This window comes from Podarcis bocagei (genome assembly GCF_964188305.1).
Source record: "Podarcis bocagei genome assembly, chromosome: 2".
Classification (NCBI taxonomy): Eukaryota; Metazoa; Chordata; class Lepidosauria; order Squamata; family Lacertidae; genus Podarcis; species Podarcis bocagei.
In genome coordinates, this window is record NC_138126.1 from 57,819,427 (window position 1) to 57,846,271 (window position 26,845).

At 45.4% G+C, this 26,845-nt stretch overlaps 1 protein-coding gene and 1 long non-coding RNA gene across 2 annotated transcripts in view; one reads left to right on the plus strand and one right to left on the minus strand.

The window, feature by feature from the left end:
• The first annotated feature begins 8,204 nt into the window (after window positions 1-8,204).
• LOC308577919 lies at window positions 8,205-13,791 on the plus strand. The gene is made up of 3 exons (XR_014003774.1): window positions 8,205-8,714; window positions 11,634-11,837; window positions 13,024-13,791. It is a non-coding gene; the product is annotated as an uncharacterized lncRNA (long non-coding RNA).
• A 5,615-nt stretch (window positions 13,792-19,406) lies between these two features.
• Window positions 19,407-26,845, minus strand: part of SEMA3G (semaphorin 3G) — an 87,332-nt gene continuing 79,893 nt past the window's right edge. Inside the window, exons 15-17 of the mRNA XM_081183887.1 lie at window positions 26,372-26,597; window positions 24,726-24,865; window positions 19,407-21,324 (exon numbers count right to left, since the gene is read on the minus strand). Coding sequence (XP_081040013.1) covers window positions 20,869-21,324; window positions 24,726-24,865; window positions 26,372-26,597 — 822 coding nt within the window. The 3' untranslated portion in view covers window positions 19,407-20,868. The remainder of the gene's footprint in view (window positions 21,325-24,725; window positions 24,866-26,371; window positions 26,598-26,845) is intronic.

Here is a 26,845-nt window from a genome sequence, read left to right on the forward strand (position 1 = left end):
ACTTTGCATATTTCTGTGTCTGCAATTTCTCCCTAGCAGTCGCAACCTTAAACGGGGAATCCGTTCAGCTTGCGGCGGAAGTCCTCTGCATGCCTAGCCAGAAGCAAGCCTCCATGAGCTTTGAGACTACTAATCCTCGCCATGGCTATTCGGGAGCTCTGCACCCAGTAGGAATTGCGCCCAGGTAATGGGGGTTGAGGTTGCAGCCTTTGATTGTGCACCTAAAGAGACGTGCCAAGAAGGAAACCCCACCCTGTGTAAGCGTGCATAAAGGTAAAGGGACCCCTGACCGTTAGGTCCAGTCATGGCCGACTCTCGGGTTGCGGCGCTCATCTTGCTTTATTGGCCGAGATGTGGCCAGCATGACTAAGCCGCTTCTGGAGAAGCAGAGCAGCGCACGGAAACGCTCGCTATTTACCTTCCCGCTGGAGCAGTACCTATTCATCTACTTGCACTTTGACGTGCATTCGAACTGCTAGGTTGGCAGGAGCAGGGACCGAGGAACAGGAGCTCACCCCGTCGTGGGGATTCGAACTGCCAACCTTCTGATCGGCAAGTCCTAGGCTCTGTGGTTTAACCCACAGTGCCACCCGCGTTCCTGTAAGCGTGCATAGGATGGCGGAATTAAACTGATGGAAGTGTGCGCAAACCAAGTCACGCCTCAACTGGAGTAATGTTTCCTCGTTGGAATATAGACAAAAAGGAATAGGTTCATGGGGGGGGGGAGCAATGAAGACAGTCACCAATACAGAACACAAATCCTATGAGGAAATTTTGAAGTAACTGATTATATTTACCCTGTAGAAGGGAAGGCACAGGTGGGGTATATGATAATGATAGTGTATAATGTATATACACTACCTGAATGGCTGTCGTTATAGAACTAGAGGGCAAAAGACTTATTCTCTGCTGCCCTCAAACGCCAGATCTACTAAGCTTAAAGGGGCACAAGATTACTTTTGATGGAAATAGCAGTTTGACGATTGAACCAATTACCTAGAGAGGTGGTGGACTCTTGCTTCAAGGAGAGGCTGGGGGATTTCCCAAGATTAAACTATTTTATTTTCAAGAATCCATGAATACAGTAATATTTTTTTTCTTATCCTCGGACAATGGGAAAGAATTTGATTTTGAAAAGGCTACCTTTTAAAAAAAAAACAACTAGTGATGGGACCATTTCTTGTGCAGGATTGCCTGCATGCATCAAGCAGGGGTGTGGTCTACAAAGCCCCCTCCCTTTCTCTGGATCAGGGCCCTCACAGACTGCAGAATTCATGGGCCTGCTGCACATCTAACCATTTAAAATATTTAGTCAGCCCTGTAATACTAAAGATTGTGCAAGTTTATTTGTATTTGCTTCCCCACCCTCTGTCCCATTTATCCAGGAAGATAACCAAGAAGATTTTTGAACTGGAGAGCACCAAGATGATGAAAAAATATGGCAAGAAACTGAGCATCAGTAAGCCACATGATGGCAGTATCCCCAAAGATATGTCAAATAACCAAGGGCCTTTTTTCAGCCCTTAAACTGTTTTTATTTTGTTTTACTTTGGTGTGTATTTTATGGTTACCTGCCCATCCGTCTGGAAAGGTAGCAACCGTTCCTTTGTAATCATATACCAGGGAAGAATTTACTTTTTTAAAAAATGGAAAGGGGAGTTATAAAATCCTAGCAGAAAGCAAAAGCCACACATTACCATTTACTCCATCTTCAGTGTGCTCCCACCACTGGTATTCAAAGCTGGGTGCACATAAAGTTAGCTACGATCTATATGTAATCCATAGTTTCTTGCGATTTACTTCTGTTTGATGCATTTCCCTTCAAGACAGCTTCCATTCAATTTGAAAACAAGCCATGATTGATCTGAGGTTTGCACAGGTCAAACAGCTGTTGCTCATGGGCAGGTGACAGCATGTGAATAGATGTCAGCTTCCTTGAATAGGAGTTTGGGGAAGCTGCAGGTGTAGTAAAATAAAGCAGGTAATGTGCATCAAGTGAAGACACCTTTGTCCCCTGCCTGACGTGTACAAATGCAAATGTGTGAACTGTAGTGGGGGAAATGATCTCGCTGCATTTTAAGCCACTAATATGTATATACCCTTAGTGACTAATACAGTCCATCTGCCTGGAACAATCTATCACACTTTATGTGAAAATCTGTGCATTTTTAGAATCCCACAAATCCCAAGAGAAGAGCAAATAGCTCCAGTTGACTTTCAAGTGACCTGAGCTGCATACATTAGTTTCATAGGAGATGGATCATAAACAGAATTTGCAGGGAGCATAGGTTGGTGAAAAGGGCACCTACATACTTTATGCTGGTCCTCCCATATTCTTATAACCACATAATCAACTATCTTACATATAGTGGTTACTTTTGTGCCATGGCAGCTGCACCTGACAAATGGTTTCTTCTCCACAACATATGCAAGTCAAGCCCAAGTCCACCAACAACAGGGTACCATACATGGAACACTCTCCCTGCCCCCTATCCTTTGATGCAACTTAGGCTGAGGGATGGTGACTGCCCCACAAGCATCCAGTGAGTTTCAGGGCTGAGAGGGGTTCTGAACCTCTAATTCCCCAGGTAATGGTCTAGTGCTCTAGCCACTAGGGCTATGCTGGATCTCGCCAGGACTCCACAGAGATGAGAGAAGTGTTAATTATGGCAGACAAGAGCCTATGGGTTGCATCAAACTAAGTAGGATCAGCATAAGGTACAATTCTGCGTTTCCATATTGTCATCCATCCAGCTTTGTAAACTCAGGGAAGTCTGCATAGCAAATAAGTTGCCATGACATAGTTACTGCTCATCAAGCAACATCTCTGATTTCAAGTAAAGGACTGCATCTCCAAATAAAAGTATCCCTTTAAATAAAATAAACAATAAATAAATTTTAAGCGAGGAACATTTGGTAACCATTAAGCACAGACAATCCATTTATATTAAGGGTGCCTTGTATCTGCTATTGAGTCATTGAGTCTTGACAGCAGACTGTGATTGCAGTTACATCACAATTGACTTTCTACTCCCACCCCCGATATTCATTGCAGATTTCTGTGAAAACTTCCTGATGCCACAAGCGCATGTTCCCACACAAGTAAATATTATTTGCGCAACGATTTGGACGGCGTGCTAAGAATTACACACACAGCATTGTGAAATAAATCAGCAGTTGAATAGCATGAGACGGGGAGAAAACGCAGCCTTAATCATCACGTCTTGGCACTGGCAACGTGAGGGGTCTCTCTTGCCAAGCAAGCAGAATCCCCATTGGAGCTAACAGCTGCCAGGGCCGTGCTGAACCAAGTCTTCTCAAAGATGCAGCTGCTTAAGAAAATCCCAGAGGAGTTATTTGGGTTGCCTGAAAAGCCATAAGTGATCAGGCCCTTACAAGTAATGTGTTCGTGGATGTGTTGCACAACAACATGGAAGCCACCATAGTACACAGTGAATACAGCGTACAAAGATTATTTGATGAGATCAAGCATATCCACAAGATTGCTCCATTTCTGCAAAAGTTTGGTCTTATGACAGGAGAAGGGAGGCCCTAAAAAATCTATATACCTCAGGTGTTAAAAGCCCAAGTAAAGAGGTGTTCCTTCAGCATCTGCCAAAAGAAGAGGAGGAGTTTGGATTTGATATCCTGCTTTATCACTACCCTAAGGAGTCTCAAGGGATGCGGGTGGTGCTGTGGGTTAAACCACAGAGCCTAGGACTTGCTGATCAGATGGTCTGCAGTTCAAATCCCCGCTACGGGGTAAGCTCCCATTGCTTGGTCCCAGCTCCTGCCAACCTAGCAGTTTGAAAGCACGTCAAAGTGCAAGTAGAGAAATAGGTACCGCTCCGGTGGGAAGGTAAACGGTGTTTCCGTGTGCTTTCTGGTTCGCCAGAAGCGGCTTAGTCATGCTGGCCACATGACCCGGAAGCTGTACGCCAGCTCCCTCGGCCAATAAAGCAAGATGAGCACCGCAACCCCAGAGTCAGCCACGACTGGACCTAATGGTCAGGGGTCCCTTTACCTTTAAGGAGTCTCAAAGTGGCTAACAATCTCCTTTCCCTTCCTCCCCCACAACAAACACTCTGTGAGGTGTGTGGGGCTGAGAGACTTCAGAAAAGTGTGACTAGCTGAAGGTCACCCAGCAGCTGCATGTGGAGGAGCGGGGAAGCGAACCCGGTTCACCAGATTACGAGTCCACTGCTCTTAACCACTACATCACACTGGCTCCCGTGCATAATGAAGGCACAGTATATAATGAAGATGCCGGATGCACCTCTGTGAGGAGGCAGTGCCGCAACCTATGGGTTGCCACAGAGAATGCCCTCTTCTTATCCACCATTACCCCCAAGCTTCTGAAGGCAGTGAAAGAACCAAGAGGGCTTCCTCTGCGGATCTTAACACTGAAGGAGGTCTGTAGAGAAAGAGGAAGCCTTTCAGTTATTTCCTCACTAGATGTCTTTCTCCTTGCATTTTCTGCCCCGAGTAGCACACCATCTTCGCATGCCATCATTCTACTTCTATCTCATACCCTCCAAGATTTCTCCAATGAAAATAGGGATGTCCCATTTTGAATGTTAGTTCAAAATACATTTGTACAAGCGAGGATGGAAGAAACTGGATTATAAATATGGAATATAACATCAAACAGAACTGTGTGTGTAAAGAAAGGAAAAAGGGAGGGAAGCTCTATTTTGCAAAAGGTTTATGATGGAAACTTGGAGCTGACTCTTCCCCATCCTTTATTATTTACAAAGTGAACTGAATTACGCTAAGAGGACTTGGGATTTAATTTAATTGGAAGTATAATTGCTTATATATCTGCAGTTGGAAGGAAGGATGAAAGAGCGTCTCCACCCCCATTGTTCTGCCCATACACTGAGGTCCAGCGCCGAGGGCCTTCTGGTGGTTCCCTCATTGCGAGAAGCAAAGCTACAGGGAACCAGGCAGAGGGCCTTCTCGGTAGTGGCGCCCGCCCTGTGAAACGCCCTCCCATCAGATGTCAAAGCGATCAACAACTACCTGACATTCAGAAGACATCTTAAGGCAGCCCTGTTCAGGGAAGTTTTTAATGTGTGATTTTAGTGTATTTTTGGTTTCTGTGTAAGCCGCCCAGAGTGGCTGGGGAAACCCAGCCAGATGGGCGGGGTACAAATAATAAATTATTATTATTATTATTATTATTATTATTATTATTATTATTATTATTATTATTATTATGAAAGGAGTCCGTGAACTGCCAAGGATAGGGTTCTTTGTTGAGTCATCTGCAGTTCCACAGACAGCTTTTCTTCCCAGGCTGAGAGGAAAAATTGTGACAACAGATAGTATTTACTGAGACAGTGACTTTTGCAGCTGTTGTCAAAGTTGCAAAACAACAAAGCATGGGATGCAGCAACGGAGAAATTTCTGGAACAACAATGGGATATCACCTCCACCCAAGGCATGATGGATAACAGCAACAACCAGGGGAAAGAAAGACATAACATCTTACAAGGACAGGAAGAAACACAAGGGACAGAATAATTGCCACACACAGGAAGAACAAGGATATAATCTGAGTTCCTCACTTGTAGTTTTATAAATCATTTAATGTGCCAACACGAATAGAAGTTATTAATATTGCAGTTGTTGTATTAGGGATTATTGCTATGACCAGAAGGTAATTGAAATTAGTAAGATTTTGGAATGCAGAAATAAAGAAAATCGTCAAATCTGGTATGTGGGGGGCCACTTTATCTAAATTATATGATTCAGTATTTGAACGATCAGTATTAATTGTATTATAAATTGGTATTGTTATAATGAGGCTATGATTGGATTGTAATTGAAAACTAATAAAAAAATATTAAAAGAAATTAAATAAAATGATTTTATGCACCAGATGTTTTCAGGGTATACGCATCTTGAGAATGTATCAGTGTCCCAAAATGGAGCGTGTCAAGATTTGCAGAGAATGGAGGCATTCTCTACTATTTTGTTTTGCACACTTCAGCTTATAGAACAGGATGCTTTCCAAGACAGTATACTGGACTTAATGAATACCTACAGTTTTATATAGTTCTACATGTGCTGAGGATCCACCTGGAAGAGGTTACATAAATTCCTCCATCTCATAGGGAAACAAGCCAGGAAACTCCTCCTTGATGCAGAGGTGCGAGATAGTGCCTCACGGTGTCTTGGCTAAGGACCATCCCTTCCACTGACTCCTGAATTTGAGCTCGAGGAAGCAGGGCAAAGGCTGATCAGCCAAAGATACCAGTCTTTCATTTCCTTTGAGAATTACATTCTCTGCTGCAACCAGAGCAGACCACTAGGTGGACCATTAGATCAACCCAGAGTGTCATGCTGAAAATCCTTTGAACAATTATTTTCTGCACTGCAGGAACTCCTTTCTCCACACACCAATTGCTGCAATTGCTGTCCAATTCAAATCTTAGTTCAGCAACTAAAGGGGGCAGATTAGGACAGGAGCTGTCACCATAATTAAATATATGTTTATTTAGCTTATGGGAAGGGCTGCCCACTCCCCATTCTGCTCCTATGGCCTGGAAGGGGCCAGCTTTAGATCATCCATAGGCATTCTAAGTGGCCAAATATCTTGCACAGTTGGAAGAGACAAGCCTCCCCGCTTCCTCCCGGGGATAGCTCATCAAAACAGTACCATACTTTGTGTTTTCAATAGAAGGGGTTGCCAATTGACCAGGAGGGAGCGTGGCCTGGCTTGCTGACAGTGGACAGTTGAAAAAATGACAACCCTGTTTCCTGAAGCTGGCAACTGCACAGCTTCTCGTTCCAGAAGCTTCTTCCAGAATATACGCGCCTATTTCAAATGAGCACATGCTGAGTTTACTTGCGTTTCTCTTTTGGACTGTAAGCCACCTAAAAACACCAGACTGTAAGCCATCTAATCCCGGTTCCTGTTTTCACAGTGGCCAACCAGATTTCTGTGGGAAACCCTCCAGCACAAGAGTGCTTTTCCCTCTTGTGGGTTCCAGTGGCATATGGTGTCCAACCATTATTTTACCAGGGGGGAAAAGTTGCCCTGCAATGCGGAGAAGATGAGGAGTAAAAAAAAAAAGTGCCAAATGACTCAGTATCATAGCCTTTGAATCTTTAAATCAGGACTGCTTCAAGACAGTTTGTTGCCTGTGGTTAAGGAACAGTATTTGCCCCTCTCTGCATACACCAGTGGTTCCCAACCTTTTTTTGGCCATGCCCCACCTAAGCATCTCTAAAATCCTGATGCCCACCCCCCTGTGACATATAATTCTTATTATTCAAAAAGTGAACTCCTATTCATGTGGAGGAAGCCTAAAAGGCCATTCACTGTTAATAACTCATTCTCAAATTGCCCCCCTTAAAAATAAAATTGCCCCCCCCCGGGGCATGTGCCCCACTTTGGGAACCACGGGCATACACACTGCCTTATGTATGTACCATATATTTAAAGTAGATGGCTCTCCCTCAAAATCCTGGGAATTGTAATTTGTTAACAGTGCTGAGAGTTGTAGTGCTGTGGTGAGCAAAGCATAGCTCCCAGGATTCTTTGGGGAAAGTCGTGTGCTCTGACTAGATAAGCAGCTGAATTGTGATGCAATGCTGGTGATGGAGCAACATCCTCTACCACACCTGGGGGTAGCAGGATACCTTAGGCAGTGATGGCCAAACTTGGTCCTCCAGCTGTTTTGGGACTACAACTCCCATCATCCCTAGCTAACAGGACAAGTGGACAGGGATGATGGGAATTGTAGTCCCAAAACAGCTGGAGGGCCAAGTTTGGGGGTGCCTGCCTTAGGGCAATGATAGCCAAGCCCTCCAGACGTTGTTGGATTCCCACTGGTCAATGATCAGGGATGAAGGGAGTTGTAGTCAACCAACATCTGGAGGACCACAGGTTAGCTGCCCCTTGTTTAGGGGTGCAGGGTAGGCTGTGTGATCTGCTGTTGCTCTGCCCCAGCTGTCTGTTCTTGAGGTGGCCACCTTACTCAGCCTAATGCTGCTTCAAATCTTGTAGCAACTCTGAAAGCAGGCCCAATCTTCAGTCCATACTGCCCTCGTCTTCCAAGAAAAGTTTCACGTGCTGACCAAACAAAAATCACTGAATCCAAAAGTGCAATAAAAAAATCTGACTATAGAGCTTTTTGGGTTTAACAGGGTTTTTTATATTATACAATCCAGAGTGTTCTAGAATAAGCAACAGTTCTTTAACACAGGACAGATGATAAATATTAATAAATCTTGCATTCTTTAGCTCCCTTCTTTCCCCATATATGCTGGGTTCTGCCGCACTTCATTTCCCTACCAGAAGATGTTCGCCTCTGGAAACTGGGGAATTGTCAGCCATGCATCTCAAACATGTGTTTGGCAAACCTCACAGAAGCTGGACCAACAGCCCTATGTCTGAGACATGCATCTAACTATTCCCAAGTTGCTATTCTTTTACTATTAATAATTTGATTGATTATAACCATAAAAGCAGCTTACAGAGAATTCCATCTGACCACGAAAGTTTCAAAAATATGATCTACACATGCATTGTGTGATTTAAAAGCTTTTTTTATTTATCTGACTCATCTTGACTCCATGATGACGGGGCTGGACCAATGCTAACAATAAAACATTTAAAGAGAAAAACTTGACAGACAAAAAAAGGAGGGGGACAGGGGAGCCTGCATAGAGAATGAAGAAGGAATTGACTGGTACATCTCAAGGTAATTTGTAGTATATCAGCAAGGATTTCTTACTGATGATAGATTAACAATAGCAAGTAAAATGGCAAGTTGTTTTTTTAAACAAAGAACAAAAACCTCTATCGTAGTTGACTTTGTGCTAATCAGTTTTCTTAGCCTCATAATTCCGCATTTAGAATATATTAGTTTTATCTGATTGCCTCAGACTAGGTTTTTGTGCAGCTCTGATGGTGACCAGTTGTGGACATTTGTGTCAGAATTCCTGAGCTGTAGTAGTATATAGATTTGTACTTGTATAGGCAGGTTATGACAGCTATTGAACAGAATGCTTCTTCCCAGACTAATCTGCCCCAGATCTGCAGAAGAGGCCCTTTTGGTGGTTCCATGATCCAATGAGATTTGTATTGCAGGGGTCTAGATTGGCTCTACGCCTACAGAATGACTTCCCCCTGTTAAGTGTGTCTCATCATAACATAGTTTTCATGGCATGTGAGGACATACCTCTTTGCCCAGTGTTGGGTGTTGTGTATGTGCCACAGAAGTTCAGTCAAGAGGTTAAGCTCACCGCAGAGTTAGCTTTTACTTGGCAAAACATACACAACACACTACTAACACTACTAACAGTTGCTACAAGAAGTTTTTACTCTCTGAGCCCAGAGAGGGTTCTTTGCTTTCAAAGTCCTTGCTGTGCCAAAGTCCACTAGGCAAGTACTAAGACCTGCAACTGTCAGAGTTCTCCAAGTTCAGAAGTCTTGTAAGATGTTCAACTTCCCTCAGATGAGGTTTTCTCAAAGTCTTCCATGTTTCCAGAGATTTCTCCAACAGTCTTCACAAGTGTCCAACACTCCCCAGCAATTAATACAATAACCTGAGCCCTTTAGTGCTAGATGCTCGTTTGACCAGCAACTCAGATAAGAGAGTTACAAGGTGCCTGCAGCTGCACAGGGAGGGGGGAATCATTTATGCTGACACGTGGAATTAACCCTTTTGTTGTAGTCTCATTGCTGAGCAACATTGTGTAGAGCTCAGTGGAATGGGAGGCCAGCCAACCAGAAGAGTCTCTGAGGCATACTTGTCTGAAGGCAGGGTCGGCATCCAGAGTCAGGTCCAGTCCTAGGGTGGGCGAACAGCAATCCATGTGGTCAGATGGTCCAGGGGTCAGAGAATCTGATGATCTTGGGATCAAGGGTCAAGACAAGAAGGAAACAAGGTCAGGCCAGGAACTACAAGCGTTGTTACCAGCATCTGACTGCTGCTGGAAGCTCTGCTTAAGAAGGCTGAAGCCAGATAGTTCTCATCAGCGCCTTCATCTCTGAGTCCTTGAAGGCTGATCAGCTGCAGATGGAGTCAATCTGCCTTCTCCCCCTTCAGGCTGCTGTTCAGCAGGCAAAGCTAACTCCTGGCCCATGACACTTTCCCCCACTCTCCTTACCATTTTGGCGGGATGGGAGATGAGACTCCCTGCTTGCTGTTGCTTTGTGTGGTTTTACACTTTTATTCTGGATTATATTCTTTTAGTTTTATATTGTGTTTAATAGTAGTTGCACCCCTGCTGGCTTCACTTTCACAGATCAATGCCAGTCAGACAACTGCCAGAGGCAGAACCCCCAACAGGGCCTTCCCTGCTGCTCATAGGGCCTGAGATGGCTGGTTTGGGGGCAGTCCTTCTACATCTGTGACATCAGATGCACATTAGGTTCATGAGAGAGGCTGCACTCTGCATTCCCTTATTCACCAAGATTAGAACTATGAGGGCACCATGGGGAGGGCTTTCATGGGGGCTTGTCACCCACCCTGAAGAATTTCATCCCCCAAGAAGCACAACCAACCCCATCAGACTCAGGAATCTCCCTCTGGGAAGTCTGCTTTTAAAAAACGAAACAAAACATTGGCAGCCTGATCTTATTTTTAATTGGATTTTGCTTCTGCTGGTTTACCATGTTGTTTATGCTATCTTTTTCAAAGAGGACTGTTCTAATTTTTATGTATCATTTTGGAAGTTTTGTAAAGAAGCAACTAAAATGTTTTTTTAAAAAAAGAAGAAAGAAACACATCGTGTTTTCCCTTGTGCCTTTTCCCACGGTAAACATTAGCTTAACTCCATTTAATTAAACAGAATGCAAGCAAGCGTCTTGGTGGCATTTTCACTGTATTTGCCCACTCTAATCAGCTGTGAGATTCCACCAAGTTGCTTGGCTGCATTAGCTCTTTACCCCATGGAAATAATTCCTGGCAAAGGATTTTATTGTGTTGACAAAAGGCACACTTTAGCCTCTCATTGCAGATTGAGTAGGGAGGCTGGTATTGACTTCAAAGGGAAGATGGATCAGGACCCTTAAAATTAAGAATGCCGCAGTTTATTCTAGGTAATTGCAGTTGTCATTAAGCGGCCACGTACTTCCTAGGGCATTTATCTTTCTCTTGTAAACTGTTTGCTCCATTTTCTGCTGAATGCTTGGGCACTGTTTACATGTTCCATCTTGGCAGCAACTGCCAGCTTCAAATGTCCCACTTCTTTTGTACGGTTCTTATTATGGGAACATGGACTCAGGAGGGCAGCCTGGGGGAAGACTGTGATATTAGGAGAAGAGGAGACTGCTGAAAAGAGCACTGTTGCGCTCCTGGAAGGCTTCCATTGGCATCTGGTTGACCACTAGCAAAGCAGGCAGTTGAACTAGAAGGGCCTTGGGCTAATCCAGCAGGGCTCTGATGTTCCACAGCTCATTCAGCCCATTACTGTCTACTCTCACTGGCAATGGCTCTCTGAAGTCTTGTGTGGAGGCCTTTCACAGCATCTGCTCCCTGGTCTTTCAGATGCCAGCTATTAAACTTTAGAGCACAAAAATCATGGGCTCTACCACTGAGCTCTGGCCCTTACCTTACCTCTGCATAGAGTCACAAAATTATCTTTATCTGTTTTTGTACCTATCTGCTCATCAGATCATGGAGCTCCTTCCCCAGCGTTGGCACCAGTGTGGCACAGCGGATAGAGTGCTGGATTAGTATGTGGTAAACCCGGGTTCAAACTGCCACGAAGTTCACCACGTAGCCTTGCGTAAGTCTTTCCATCTCAGAGTTGTGTTCTGAAGTTGAAATACAGCGCTGAGCTCTTTGGAGGAAATGACAGAGTACAAATGTTAACAAGCAAGTGAAAACTGTGTAACAGGTGTATTTGCACCAAGCAAAATGGTGCCTCTGAGCTCTAAGACCAGAAATGAATCGTCCCTCTGGTCTGTGCAGTCTGTTGATTTCAGTAGGTTGGAACGATGTGTCTGATGCAGCCGTTTCTCATTCCATTTGGGCACTGCAATACGGTTCCATCCTGACCCGGGCCTCAATAAAGAAAAACTTTATGCTGTTGAATGCAGCCTACATTAACATCCAAAAATCTGACACATAGTTGAAGGGCTGAGAAATCTCCCAGAGGAGCAGACTGGAGGAGGAAGCCTATCCAAGGATCCATAGATTCTGAAGCTAGCAGAGTTTGATGATCTTCATTTGCAGTTGAAATTTCAAAAGTGTTGATGGATTCCAAAGTCAGTTTTCTACTTTTCCTAGTCCCTAGAGAGAGCTCTTTTCATAAGTGTGTCAGAATCATAGAGTTGGAAGGGACCACGAGGGTCATTTAGTCCAACCCCCTGCAAGACAGGAATCTTTTGCCCAATACGGGGCTTGAACCCACGACCCAGAAATTAAGAGTCGCATGCTCTACTGAGTTAATTTGCTTTCTCTTTAAAAATACACAATATTTCCTGTATTAGCATTGATTTACTTCTTTAAAAGGGATGCGGGTGGCGCTGTGGGTTAAACCACAGAGCCTAGGACTTGCCGATCAGAAGGTCGGTGGTTCAAATCCCCATGACGGGGTGAGCTCCTGTTTCTCGGTCCCTGCTCTGACCAACCTAGCAGTTCGAAAGCACGTCAAAGTGCAAGTAGATAAATAGGTACCGTTCTGGCAGGAAGGTAAACAGTGTTTCCGTGCACTGCTCTGGTTTGCCAGAAGTGGCTTAGTCATGCTGGCCACATGACCCGGATACTGTACGCCGGCTCCCTCAGCCAATAAAGTGAGATGAGCGCCGCAACCCCAGAGTCAGCCACGACTGGACCTAATGGTCAGGGGTCCCTTTACCTCTTTAAAAAGGGGGGTGGGGAGTAGGTAGCAAAATCAAAACAAAACACCCAGCTCATTTGATACACATTTCATCCTAGAATTGTAAAGGAGATTCACCTGTTTTTAAACCAACCTCCCTGCATGAAGACTATATAACTAGATTTACTGAATGCCACTTGCTCATTCATTATTATTTTTTTGTCTTTTCTAATTCCCTAGATAACCTGCTTTATCATGGAACCTCACTTCTTCATTGTGTGGGTTATATTCTACTAAATTATACTCAGAATAGACCCACTGAAATGAATTAATTCTCTACTCCAAGTATGACTAACAACAGCAACAGCCACATACATTTTGAAAATGTGGGTCTGCGTAGTACAACAAAAACAAAACAAAAAACCCTCCTGTTTATCTCCATCATGGAGATAATTGAATCGGAGCCTCCATTCCAAGTTGTGTATCTCTGAACAGCTGTCATTTCCTCCCTCTTGCCTGCACACATGAAAGGATGACTGATAACTGAGGCAGCATCCCTCTCTTCCAGCACAGCAGCCAAATGTGTGGGATTGTTTGATGCTGTTAATGAGATCCTCACATCCTGAAGGGAACAGACACCAGTAAACATGGAACAATTTCTTATTGTGCCATCCTTTGTCTTGGTATGTTAAAGAACGCCCACTCGGAAGTGCTAAGGTCTATAAACACCCCCTGGTCTTACTTAGTCCAAGGCAGGCAGTGGCTTTTGTATATGTGTGTTTCACATTCGGCAACAATGCTCTTCCCAGCAGGACTGGTGGTTCACACTATTGTGTGAGGCCTGATCCGGCTGCAGGAAGGAGCGAGATCCTTATCAGCCTGAGGGAGTTTACTGAGCAAGTGAGATCATGCTGTCCCCATAAAAACAGTTGCCTTTTCCAGCCAAAAATGCTGCCGGCTGCAGGAGGATTTGGTTCCTCCTCCAGGCTGCGCCGCAGAAATCCCTTATACATCAAGAAGGACACTGACAAACTGGAACGTGTCCAGAGGAGGGCAACCAAAATGGTCAAAGGCCTGGAAACGATGCCTTATGAGGAACGGCTAAGGGAGCTGGGCATGTTTAGCCTGGAGAAGAGGAGGTTAAGGGGTGATATGATAGCCATGTTCAAATATATAAAAGGATGTCACATAGAGGAGGGAGAAAGGTTGTTTTCTGCTGCTCCAGAGAAGCGGACATGGAGCAATGGATCCAAACTACAAGAAAGAAGATTCCACCTAAACATTAGGAAGAACTTCCTGACAGTAAGAGCTGTTCGACAGTGGAATTTGCTGCCAAGGAGTGTGGTGGAGTCTCCTACTTTGGAGGTCTTTAAGCAGAGGCTTGACAACCATATGTCAGGAGTGTTCTGATGGTGCTTCCTGCTTGGCAGGGGGTTGGACTCGATGGCCCTTGTGGTCTCTTCCAACTCTATGATTCTATGATTCTATGATCTCTGCTCCAATCTGCCACACATGAGGCTGAGAGGTCATGTCTGTGCATACAGGCATTTCTACCCCAAGGAGCTCATTGTCCCTCCACAATTTATCCTCACAGCCATTCTGTGAGGTACATTATTCTGAGAGTGTGTGACTGATCTAAGGTCACCCTAAAGCTTCGTGGTTGTGTGAGGATTAGCAACTTGCAACACTCTACTGAATTGTGGTGCGGCCCCCTTCTTCTCTCTTCTTTGAGCTTCACAGAGAGGTCAGCTGGGGGTCTGAGAGGTGAGTGGCCTTGGAATAAAATCTGCCAGGCCCACCTCCTGACCCTCTCCCCCTGCTCCCAATTTTAGTCAAAGCATGGTTTCATCCAACGCCTTCAAAGAATAGTGGCCGAGAGAGTCTTGTCACAAAATGTGAAGGGGCCTGGGTCTCTTTTGAGCTCCTTGTAAATCAAACACCCACTCTGTTCTCTGCCACCTGTACTGGGGCAGGGAGTATTGTTTACCAAAAGGGAGAGGAGGATTTCCACCACATGCTGTGTCCCTCACATATGACCAAAGCTGTCTCAAATATAATTGGCTGTAGACTACTGAAACCAAACACAGTTTTTCAGGGAGGCTTTGAATCCTACGGAGAAATACTGCACATGCCCTACTATTGCATCTTCATCACAAGACTTCAGTATCATCATCCTCGCCACCCCTCAGGATTCAGTGATGTGCTTAAATGTACAAAGCAAGGATGCTAATGTCCCTCTTAAGGTATATGCTGAATATTTATCCAGTTAAAACAAAGATCCATCTAGCCCAGTTTTCTTTTCTTTGTAAAATAAAATCCAGCAGCCAGATGGGTGGCCTACGAGAGATCAGGGTTCAGTGGTGGGCGTCTTATCCTCTAACCATCCCTGCTCTACCCCACTTATCTTGCTAGATGCCAACTCCTTTTTGGACTAATCTTGTTCAGTGCACTTAATCATGTACGACTTCCAGGAGCTAGCATGTGAAAAATCTTCCACCTGGAAGAGCACTTGAAAGTAGAGACAATGAGACCCACAAAATGAGTTGAAATATTGAGTGAGGAAAAGGAAATGGAGATGAATGATGAAAATCATTCCACCCTCTTGGAATCCATGTCTGAAAGGGTTCCAGCATCTCTTCCTGTCTCCACCAGGTCCCTGTTAAGGAATTTCCTAATGACATTTTCCCGTCTTTGTGGTTTTGCTAGTGCTAATTGAATATTAAACACAGATTCATTCTAACCGCAACCTGGCTTCTGGCAATCGCCTTCCAACTTACAAAGAAAAAGAAGCTGATATTGGAGTGTTTAATGTGAACAGAGTAATCCTATCATTCAGGGTAGCCCTCAAGGAACTTGCCTTATATTGATTCAGATCTTTGGTCTATCTAGCTCAAGTGTTGTCTACATCAGAGGTGGGGAACGTGTGACTACCCTGAGAATGGCCATGCAGACTGCCCTCCTCCAGGATGCTTGCCTGGCACCAAATCAAATGCCTTTATGGCACAAGGATCTTCTTGTTATTCACTTCGACCTCTCAGCCAGTTTCTGATATCTAAGCTGATCTTAGCAGCTGGTTTTAAATCCTTGTTACTGCTGCTCTTAATCCTTTGGTGGTGGTTTTATATGGTATATTAACTATAATTTATCTCAGTGGGTTTTAAAATTTGATGGGAGCTCACCCTGGAAATCTATTATCTGAAAAGATGGTGCATCTAATAACACATAGTGGACTAAAAAGAAGTTATTTCTGGCAACCTGGCCCTAAGCCCGTTTCCCCGGAAGTCTCACTAAGTTTAATGGGGCTTACTTTGGGGAAAAGCAAGCTTCAGGCAGCAGATCCTAAATGTACCCACTTAGACATTCCAGTGAAATCAATAGAATTTGACACCAAATAGCTCAGGATTAGGTTTCTGGAAAAAACTTGGTGCCCTTTAACACTTAGAAGCACTGAGCAATAATTTAGTCTGGCAAAAAGGTGTGGTAGGATTCAGTACTCTTGTGTGAAGCATCTGAATGATGGGATTTTATCCTGCTTTGTTCACTGAGGTGAATGACCGCACACAAGTTTGAGAAGTCAAGGCAAATGGGGAGACCCGAGTCTAGTGCACAGGAAAGGTCTAAATCATGTTCATCCACAGGCTGTGAAATCCACTCTCTGCGATCTCCCACTATTTGTTATTTTACCTCATGTCATGCTCACTTTCCACTTTGTAGGCCTTTTGCAAAAATAAACTCCATGTAATTATATTCCAGCAGATGCAGGAAAGAAGTTCATCGTCTGCCTGTCTTCTCCCTTCACACACCCGGCTTCAAAGACCTGCTGGCACATTAGCTCATGGGACTGTAGCTGGAGAAGGCAAAGATCATAAAGGCTGTCTGCTTTCTGAGAGAGTTTTCTTGACAGAGGATGTATCAGATGTCAAGTATATGCTCCACACACAAGGCTTAAAAACTCCAAACTCCCCCAACCCCAACCCCCATAATAATAGTATTGCCTATAAGTCACTTTAGTGTCTTGGGAATCTTTACATGCTTAATAGTTTAGCTTTCCATATCCCCTCAATATGCTCCAATCAAAAGATAATTTGCCTTAAATTGCTCTGAGGCAAAAGGGTGGGGGGAATTGTTTTTTGCCTAACGTCTCACAACAAATCCATAGTTGTGCAAGACACAGGGTCCCATTCACATTAAAAGTGAGGCAAAATATTATTAAACCATCCACTTGAGTGTGTAATTGTTAGGAACTACAGCAATCATGAATGGACGGGTGAATAAATGGACAGATCTCATATGAAGGGGCAATGGAAATTGTTAAATTGTCCAGAACAGTTTGGAAGCCAAAATATGAAGCACATATAGTCCAATACACTCTTATTACTAATAATGACTGAAAAGTAGTGCATTATTATCTCCCTCCGCTGACAGCTACCTCACAAGAGTCACAGCAGCAGCAAATCAAATATAAAACCAAAAGTTGGCCTGCAAAAGTTCCAACTTCATACATATTATTAATCCTCAGACACAGGAAAGGTGTGTTTAATGTGGCAATCCCTGTGCTTGCAGAAAGCAAGATGCATTTGTTAAAGTTACTATCCCCAATCACTTTTCACACCACTGGGCTGTATTCAATTTTTACCCAGAGTAGACCCTCGGCCTTGAAGAGACAGCTGCCAGTGTTGTTTTGTTTACTCCAACCAATAGCCCACCCTGCTTTGTATGCACTTAGAACTAGTTTGTTGACACCCCCCTCCTGTGGCATTCACAGGGTCCGTACTTGTCCTCAGTGAACTGCACCTCCTCCTGAGACCAAATGCAGTATTTCCAAAGATGAACCACTTCCCTCCATTTAATTAGGATCCCAGCAGATACACTGCACTGCATGCCATTTCCACAATGCTCTGAATGGGTCATATGGAGTGAAAGGACTATTTGACCCTAATATTTATCCCTAAACCAGGCTTAGAAAACAGGCCTTTCCTCTTGTCCTGACACAAAAGATGGGGCTCAAGGAAGTATGAGCTTTGCCTCATGACATGCAAAGATACAATGACATTCCTGGAAGGAACAATTTTCTCTTCCTGTGTCCAAGCTAAGGAATACCAAAACCACCCTTTCACCAAGAAGTCTTTGCTGCACAGAAAGTTGAGTCATCTTTTGAATGGGACTCTGGTGATGCATGAAAACTGTTTTGAACACAGAACAAAGCACACACTCAATTTGCAATGGGCAATTAGAGGACACTCGAGGAGCAACTCAGTGCCATTCTGTTATCCCATCCTTCATCCCACCATAAATCCTGGGACACGTAAGACACATCAGTGCCAATTCCACTGACTTCAGAACCAAACATTATTAAGAGAGAGAACTCAGCTGCTGCACCATAAGAGTACAAGCTGCATTAGGAAATATTTGTATTACGTTCAAGTATACTTACCATTAATTTTGCCTTTATCACAATGTTTTCTCTTTTTTATTCATCAGCAACTGCTCCCTAATCCTTCCTAATAATGCTCTCCATGTCTTATTTGCTACTAGTTGTATTATCATCCCATCTCTTGATCCCTAACTTGACCTCTCTGAATTTAACTGCCTTCAATGTGCACAAGGATACTGCAGCTCTGAGCACTTTTAAATTCCAGTCACAAAGGAGAGGTAGAACCTGGGCTTGGTAGACAGAACTTCTTGTTTCTCCCTGCCTTGATGGGCATCTTTTGGCATGAAAGGTTGATGCAATTGTACTACCTGCCAAATTCTGGTGGATCCCTTTCATGTAAACGACATCTTTTAAAATCAGCATGCACTATACCAAATATTCATTTGCTGTACCGGAAACTGATGGAAGTGGATTTCAAACTGAGAATATGTCTACACCAGGATGTTAATGTGCATGGTATATACCAATTGGTGTTTTGCCATTTTTATTGTTTTTGAGAAGCGTGTGTTTATCCCAGTTTTGTATGCTGAAACATCATGACATCAGCAAGTCACAAGGAGAGTGTGCCAGTCCCTGAGCTGATCTATCACGAGTCCAGGTGGGCAGAGATAACACAGTAACTCTGAATGTTTGCCCAGAGACCACTGCACAAACCCTGACTTACACCTCTTCAGGGCAAGAGGTGGGTACTGCTTCCTAGGAAAGTTCATCCAGTCCAGTGTTAAACTGCACACTGTCTGGAGACAGCCAGAAAGGCGGCGGGGGACGGGGGACGGGATGGGACAGATGACATTGGGTGGTATTCAACTAAGTTTTACTGAATACCACCCAATGGTCTTTATCTGCCCATTTATTACCAAACTGACTGTGTCAATAGTGCTTTTTCCAGAAACTGGTCACTGAGAGGACATCTTATTTCAGGAGGCGTCTGTGCACTGCTAACCTTTCTAATCTCTTCACAAAACCATAGACAGTTGAGCTTTATTTTCTGGCCCCTCGACACATGCATTGTTCGATGTGTTTGGAGAAAACAATCAACATTTGACTGTACAATGAGTGACATTGTAGGAAGAAGTTTTAGCAATAAACTTCAGTCCTGGGCACAGCTTGCTATGAGACCCATTCATTGTGCAGCTGAACACTGAATCACTGAAAACAAAAGAGAAAAGACTTGCCCCCAAGCCTGAGCTTGCTGCATAAGGGTTTAATTTATTTGTTGAACAAACTGGTGGTTTTCATTCAGCTGTTGGCGTTTAATCAGTTTCATATAGGGGATCAACACAGCCTCAGAGATACAGGAATGAAAGACGGAGAGCACTTAAAGCCAAAGTTCTGACACGGGCTTGAAGAGATGTTGCGTGGCCCAGAAAATGCAGCTAAGAATGCTCAAAAGACACAGGTGGGAAAGATGTAAGTCTGGGTGGTATGAGGCAGCCTGCAAAATTCACATATGTACAACTGAGGGCCAAGCTATGTATTACATGGCTGCAGCCACATATAAATATTAGCCTGGTGGTTTCTTCTCAGCTCCAACACACATAGTGGCAGGAAGGAGGCAGGTGGAAGGATGTGCTTAACTCCTCTCCTGCCACTCACTTCCAGCCCTGAAAGCCCCAGCCTTGTAACTGAGTAGTAGCAGGCTAATGTTGTAGTGCAGATGCAACATAACGGTTTTTTTGGCCTATAAATTCCTGTCGAACCTCTTTTTGCACTATTAGTGTTAACATCAAGACTGCTGGTCAAGCAGAAGAGAGCCACTGGCAAGGTGAATTAGCATTCTGGTCAATGTAGGCTTTGCATTCACAAATGACCACATTAAGCCGCATCAGTTTAAATCCCCCCAAAGTTTTAGACTGCTTCCTGCCTCTGGACAGATGAAGTCCCTAAGATTGACAAACAGAATTTGCCTCACTACCACCAAAGAACAATTATAATCCATAGCTCATTGATCACATTCATTCCTTATCCATTTTTGCTGGGGGTAGGTGGGATCCCACTGGAATCTGCATTCGCTCTCTTCAGAGAGGCGATTTTTGTCACATGTTGCGTGCAGCTGAATGTGCCTGTCACTTGTCACCTGCAGGGAGAGACCTGCCTACCTCCATCCTGCCCATTCCCAGCAGGAACTCACCACTATTCCCACCCAGACTTCTAAGAAGAGTGCTGTTGGCGTGTCTTCTGGTACTTCTGCTGATGGTTTTCCTTTGCCACGTGGTTAGATCCTCAGCCCTTATGTCTCTGCATTTTGTGGCTCAGTCATATTGAACATCGGGGGCGGCAACAAAATATACACAACAACTGCATGGAGAGAGTAGAGTCTTCAGGCCAACCCACACCATCCCAGACCTGATACCAACCAACCAACCCCCCAAGGTGCAAGTGAAATACATCAAGACAGGACAAGAAGGAAATGGGTCTGGTGTTTGAGTCCTTGTCTCCAATGCAAGTGATAGAGGGAAGTGATGTGCTTCCAGCAAGGAATGTCTCCAGGCTCAGCTGATCAGCAAGGTGGCCCCTTCCAAAAGGACAAGTTCCTATCATAAGGACAGTTCCTAGAGGGGCTGATTTGCATTCTCGAGGAGGAAGGTTGGCCCATGCCGACGTTCCTCCTCTCATGTTCTCCTCCTGCCATGTATTGGCTCTCTTTTCACTTATGTGGCAGCCGCTTGCCTAGGGACCCGGTTCCTCTCTCCGTGCTGCTTGCCCCGACCCTTTCTGCCACCATCCAGCATGTTCTTGCTCTTGGGGGGCCTGCCTTTGTGCCGCAGCTGGCGGTCTCCGCACCACACGCGCTCACAGTACTCCTCTACCCGGTGCAAGTTGGAATAGCCGATGAGGTGCATGATGTCTTTGAACCACATCCTTTGCCCATGCAGCATGCGGGGATCAGGCACCCGGCACAGGGGGCGAGGCGGCTCCTCCTCCTGCTCCCGCTGAAAGACCTGCTCCAGCTGCTCACTCTCAATCACCTCCAGCATGATTTTGGTGACGGTCTGAGTGAAGCCATGCTCCTGAGCCTTGCAGTAATATGTTCCTGCATCCTGGCGGAAAAGCTTCCGGAAGAGCAGTCCTTGCTCTGTCCTCATGATCCTATCATCTGTTTTCACCTGGAGAAAAAGGGTTAAGGGAAAATAAATGGGAGCAGGAGGTTAGATTCTGGGTGGTGGTGCCCTGTAGCTTACTAAAGCAGGGGTGCCATCATGGAAGGACTTCAGGGTCTCCTCAGTAGAACGAGCAGGAGGGCACATTTTGAAGTAATACACAAAACTATGGAAAGGAGTCTAAAATTACAGATCTGCACCTCTGTATTCAAGGCATTTCAGGGAATCAAGAGAAAGGGTTGCCAGCATTTTTCTGAAGTTCGTAGTGGCACTGCTGTCATCAAGTAGATCCCTGCAGCAATGGGTGCAAAATTACAGCTCCCCAAAAATCCCATGATTTACAGAGATGCTGTGGAGACATGTTTGAAATTATATAACCAATTACTGGTGAAGATTCAGAGGAGGTAAGTGTGTGAGGAATTTCCAGTGGTCAGAAATACATCATGCCTCTTCCTCTTAACTAGAAGAGATGGAATAAATGGTGCAGGGTAGTTGTCTCATTCACATGATTTATTCAAGACAATAAATTCAGGGTTTCTTGGTGCAGATTTTTTTTTTTAATGCGTACACACAATCCCAGATACTGATACATTGCTGAAGAATGAGACAAGGGTTGGTGGCAGTTGGGGGAGTTGCTGTGAAACCCAGAGGAGGAGAGTCAGTACAATTCCCATGTTTGCTTCCATTACTCTTTGAGCTAAAGTTCATTTACTTCTGTATCATTATCTCCTGAAACAGCCTATCAAGCTGCAAGCCTCCTTTCATATGGAGCAGGCAGGATTGTCCCAGCCTGGAGTCCTGCCTCCTGCTAAGGAATACAAGTCCCAGCTGTTCTCCTGCCATTGTCTCAAGCTTGCACAGCATTGCACTTGTCAGATTCCCTCAACACGGGCCGAGATTGGACGTCCAATCATTTTCTGTAAAGAAACCAACTCTTCTCATCTTATCTTTCCCCATCCATACATCTTATCTTTCCCCATCTCATCTTTCCCCATCCATACAGCCTCCCTGTCTCTGCCTATCCCTTCTTGGCAATTAAGCTGTAACTGTCTCTGGGGGTCTCATTCCTATGCTATAAGCAACCAACACCCTTTCTAGGGAAGCAGCACTTGCCGGAGCTAATTCCTCCACCCAGGAGGACCACCTAAACCAGTGTTTCCCAACCGGCGTTCCGCGGCACACGAGTGTGCCGTGAGACATCGGCTGGTGTGCCGCGAGATGCCTGGAGGGAGGCGGGCGAGTCGGGCGGCGAGAGGCGGGGCGGCGGCGGCGAGGAGAGGCCGCGCCTCCTGCTGCTGCCTGGCGCTCCTCCTCGCAGCCGGCAGCGCTGCCTGGGCGCCTCCGTGCGACTCTGCCTCGCTGGGTTTGGTCTCCCAGCAGAGACGGGTCACACGCGCACCTCCCTCCCTCCCTCAGCCTGCGCGGAGGGAGAGCCAGAGAGAGGCATCGCTCCTGCGCGGCGGGAGAGGGAGCAGCCGGAGCGATGCCCCAAACGAAGGCATGGGACCGGAGGGGAAATCCTCTCCGAGGAGGATTGAGCGCAGCTGAGAGAAGCCTTTCGAGGAGCTGCCGTGTCCCCTGGAAACCCCCTTCCCAGCTCTGCCTGCCTGCCTGCCCAAAGCTTGGAGGTTCCCCGGCAAGGGGGAGGGGAAAAACTTTCACTTTTGTGCGTCCCTCCCGGCGTGACGCTGCGCGCTGACGTCACGGGGCGGGGCTTTAATGGTGGTGTGCCGCGAGATTTTTTTTCAGTAAACAGGTGTGCCGTTGCCCAAAAACGTTTGGGAAACACTGACCTAAACTACTAGATGGATAAGCTTCATTTGTTTTTGTTTTTTTTTAAGTGCATGAAGAATGACATAACAGGCTCAGTCTTGATGAAGGCTTTGTTCTCCTCTTAACATCCTTCACCTGTAAAACCATTCCGGGCAGGTCCTATGACACAAGCCTTGCCTCTGAATGCTTCTGCATTCAAAGTCTACACTGAAAAAAGAGGGTGGAGGCGCATAAGAATCCATTTAATGTTTTCCTCCCCCCTCCCCCTACGATGGAATGATTTGTATTTATTTGTCTTACATACAGAACAAGGAACCAAGCAGGAACGACGCATTCCAATGCTCTGTGTGGTCCTTTAACAAAGCTATGGGGTTTGGAGGGAGGTAGGAGAGAGTCTTGACACCACTTTGCTCTCTTTATGACACCAGAGCTGTCCTTATTAGCAATTGCCAGTCTTGGACTGGAACTTACCAGCTGTGTTTACTGGCCAGCCCAGCCTTCAACTGCCCCTTTTGCTCCAGAGAGTTCCCCTTCAGAAACCTCACACTATTATCACATCTTTCTCAACCCAGCTTCCTGGGAATTAGACTAGCCTGCTAACTCTGGGGAGAGAGAGGCGAGACCTCACACAGTAGGAGCGTGGGCTTCTCTATTTTCAGTTTAATTCAAGAATTCCTAGCGGAGATCCATGCAGCAGGCAAGGCTAAGAAACCAAATGAGGAAAGGTTAAAGAAGTGGGGCAAGGGTCTAGAGGGGGGAAAGCACGTGAGATGACAGGGGCCAGATGGAAGTGCAAAGAAAAGGCCCTAAAGAATCTGTTGACATCTGAGCAGGAGGTGTCTGTATTAACTGGATGCGACACAAGCCAGCTCCTCCTTGGTGGCACTCCAAATGAATATCCGTGGTCATCTGTACTCTGTGGAACTAACCAGGTGTACTTCCCTTCCGCTCCTCCCAGCCTGTGTGTGTGCAACTGAGATCAAATCTGAATAGAGAATGTGTGGCTTCTATGTGAGATCCAGCTCAAATGTGGACAAGATCCAAGTTAGGCATAGACAAAGCCTTTCTACATGCTACCCAGAATGGCTAGAGAGAGGGTGGAATTCTGAACTGCACCACTACAGACTGCAGTGAGGGAGCGTATCTTTAAATGCTTTCTCCCATTAAAACAAAAAACCAAAAACCACCCACAGGCTGCAAACACCACAGGCAGAAGTTTTGTATATCCCTCTACCTGATGGACTAGTTTGCACATAGAAGGAACCGTTTGTGGGGGAAGCATTCAAGTGGGGGGCGGGGAGATACATGCCCTACCTGCAGCCTGAAGTGGTACCTATGCAAAATTCTTCCACCTCAGTCTCCCAGCTCATTCTGTGTAATGGGGGTAGAACGGGCTTAGGTATTTACTTGTTTAAATTGTTTATATTTATTACCACATTTTCATGGCAGAAAAATTTTTAACCGTTGAATTCACAGTGGTGGTGAACACCTCCCCCCCCCCACCCCCAAAAGCAGGAAGAACAAGGTTAGAATCTGAATGCATTTAGCAAGAGGTTTTTTTTTTGTTTGTTTTTTAAATCCTACTGAAAAGAAAGCAAAAGTATTGAGAAAGTGGAGAACGGGACTGGCCTCACCTCATCTCTTAACTCTTCTGGAGACCGGTGTACAAACCATTGCACCGCAGCCTGGGGTGACTTTGGGATGCACTCCAAGAAGGTGCTGTTGTGTTCCGTCCCATAGACCACCTTCTCCTCCGTGCTGTCAAAATCATCCACTATGGAAACAGGAGGGTGCCCATATCAGAGACTGCTAGCTGAGCAGAAAGAGCCCATCTCCTTGCAGAGGGCCACGGCCTACGTAACAGGGCAGAATACTCCAGCTGAACATGGGGAGGGGCTGGGGGCTGGGTTTAAAGCCTTGCTGAGCCAGGGACTTGTTCTGTGGCTCTTTGACACAGAGAGGTCTGTCACATGCAAGCAAAAGCTTGACCTGTACACCTGGGGACACTAAAATAATTATTTTTTTCAATGTGCATGAAGGCTCCTCTGAGGCACATCTGTGATAACATAATGGAAGCCTCAGCTAATGCTAGCTGCCCAAACAGTTGCTGTTTTCACCACCACCCTGTGTTTTCAAGGGCTGTGGATATGGCTTATGACAATGCCCTTGTTAAGAAACCTTGAGACTGGCAAGTCTGGTGTTTTAAAACTTCCCTGTAAGTGTCTGGAATAGCAGACATCATATCAGGATGCCCTGCCAGCCATGTCCCACACCAGCACCATTTTTTCCTGTCTGGCAGTAAAATATTAACCTCTCCACCAGACTCCTCACCTATTAGAGATGACTGTCTTCAGCATTCCCTACCTACAGGGACTCTTCCTCATTGGCCCCTCTGGCTTTTAGTTGCAAATAAGAATCACCCAAATTAAACATCGTAGAACACAAACTGGCATAGTTTCTTCTTCTTCTTCTTTTACTACAGCTGCAGTTTTTAAAATAAAACATGGCATCTTGCCCATAGTCATTCATCATGTGATCATCTATGTTAGCTTCAACAATCTGATTTAGAGTTTTAATTTTTTGTCCTGGCACATATTTAATGTTTATCCTACTCACACCCATACCCCCACAGCCTCACCTTTTTACACTTCTCTTAACTGAATTCCTGGGCTGTGCTGCTTTCTTGTAACACTCAAGCAATGCTTGCCTCCGTCCCCACCAGCTTGCTTAGAACACCTGCCTACATTATTAGATTCTAGGCCATGGGAGATTGGGAAGGTGGTGGGGCTGAAGCGACCTGAAGTAGGGGACTGGGAGATTGGCTGGAAGAGAGGCAGTGTGCTGTAGTGGTTAGAGTTTTGGACTAAGACCTGGGAGACCCCAGGGCTTAAATCCCACTCAGCCATGAAATTCACGAGGTGACCTTGGGCCAGTCACTTGCTCTCAGCCTAACATGGTTTTTGCTGTGATTAAATGAGGAGAAGGAGAACCATGTATGCCACCTTGAGCTCCCTGGAGAAAAAGGTGGGATAGAAATGCAAAATAAATGCAATGAAATGAGTAAGTATACCTCCTCCCAAATAAATAGACGGTAACTTTGTGAGATTCTCGTGGCCTCTGATCTAATGAGCACGTTGTGGCAAAAAAGAGAGCAACACAACAGCAAACATATTGCCACTGGGCTACCCTACTGAGCTTGCACTGCAACAGAGTGTATTGTCCCGTTCTCTTCATAACCCACAGCTACTGGTCTGGGTATGTACCTCGCATGTTTCCTCACCTGTCAAGTTTTGATCCAGGCACTGGTGCATGGGGTTCCCATTCCGGATGTCCTGCCGACGAAAACGACGCTTGCCTGATGCCTGGTACCTGGTGCAGGTGAGGCCATCCCAGGCACAGTAAGGGTCCCGTGCTAGGCAGCACTCCGCACAGGCTGTCCCGTACGTCTCACACTGATGCAGTTTCACTTGGGCAACTCCCACCCGGGAGCCTACATACAACATTTGCTGTCAAAACAAAGGAGGCTAGGTGAGTTGGAATTGTACTAAACTGCAGAGTCCTTACTCTCCAACCAACATTTTCAACAGCATTCCTATGAGAGCTAAAGGAGCGAAGCCTTGCAGTGTAGCTTTGATGCACTCCTTTCTCTCCAGAATAAACTCATCTCCTGCACCCAGTAGAACAGCCTTTGCCAACCTGGTACCCTCCAGATATTTTGGACTGCAGGTTGGCAAACAGAAACTTGGGCTGCAAT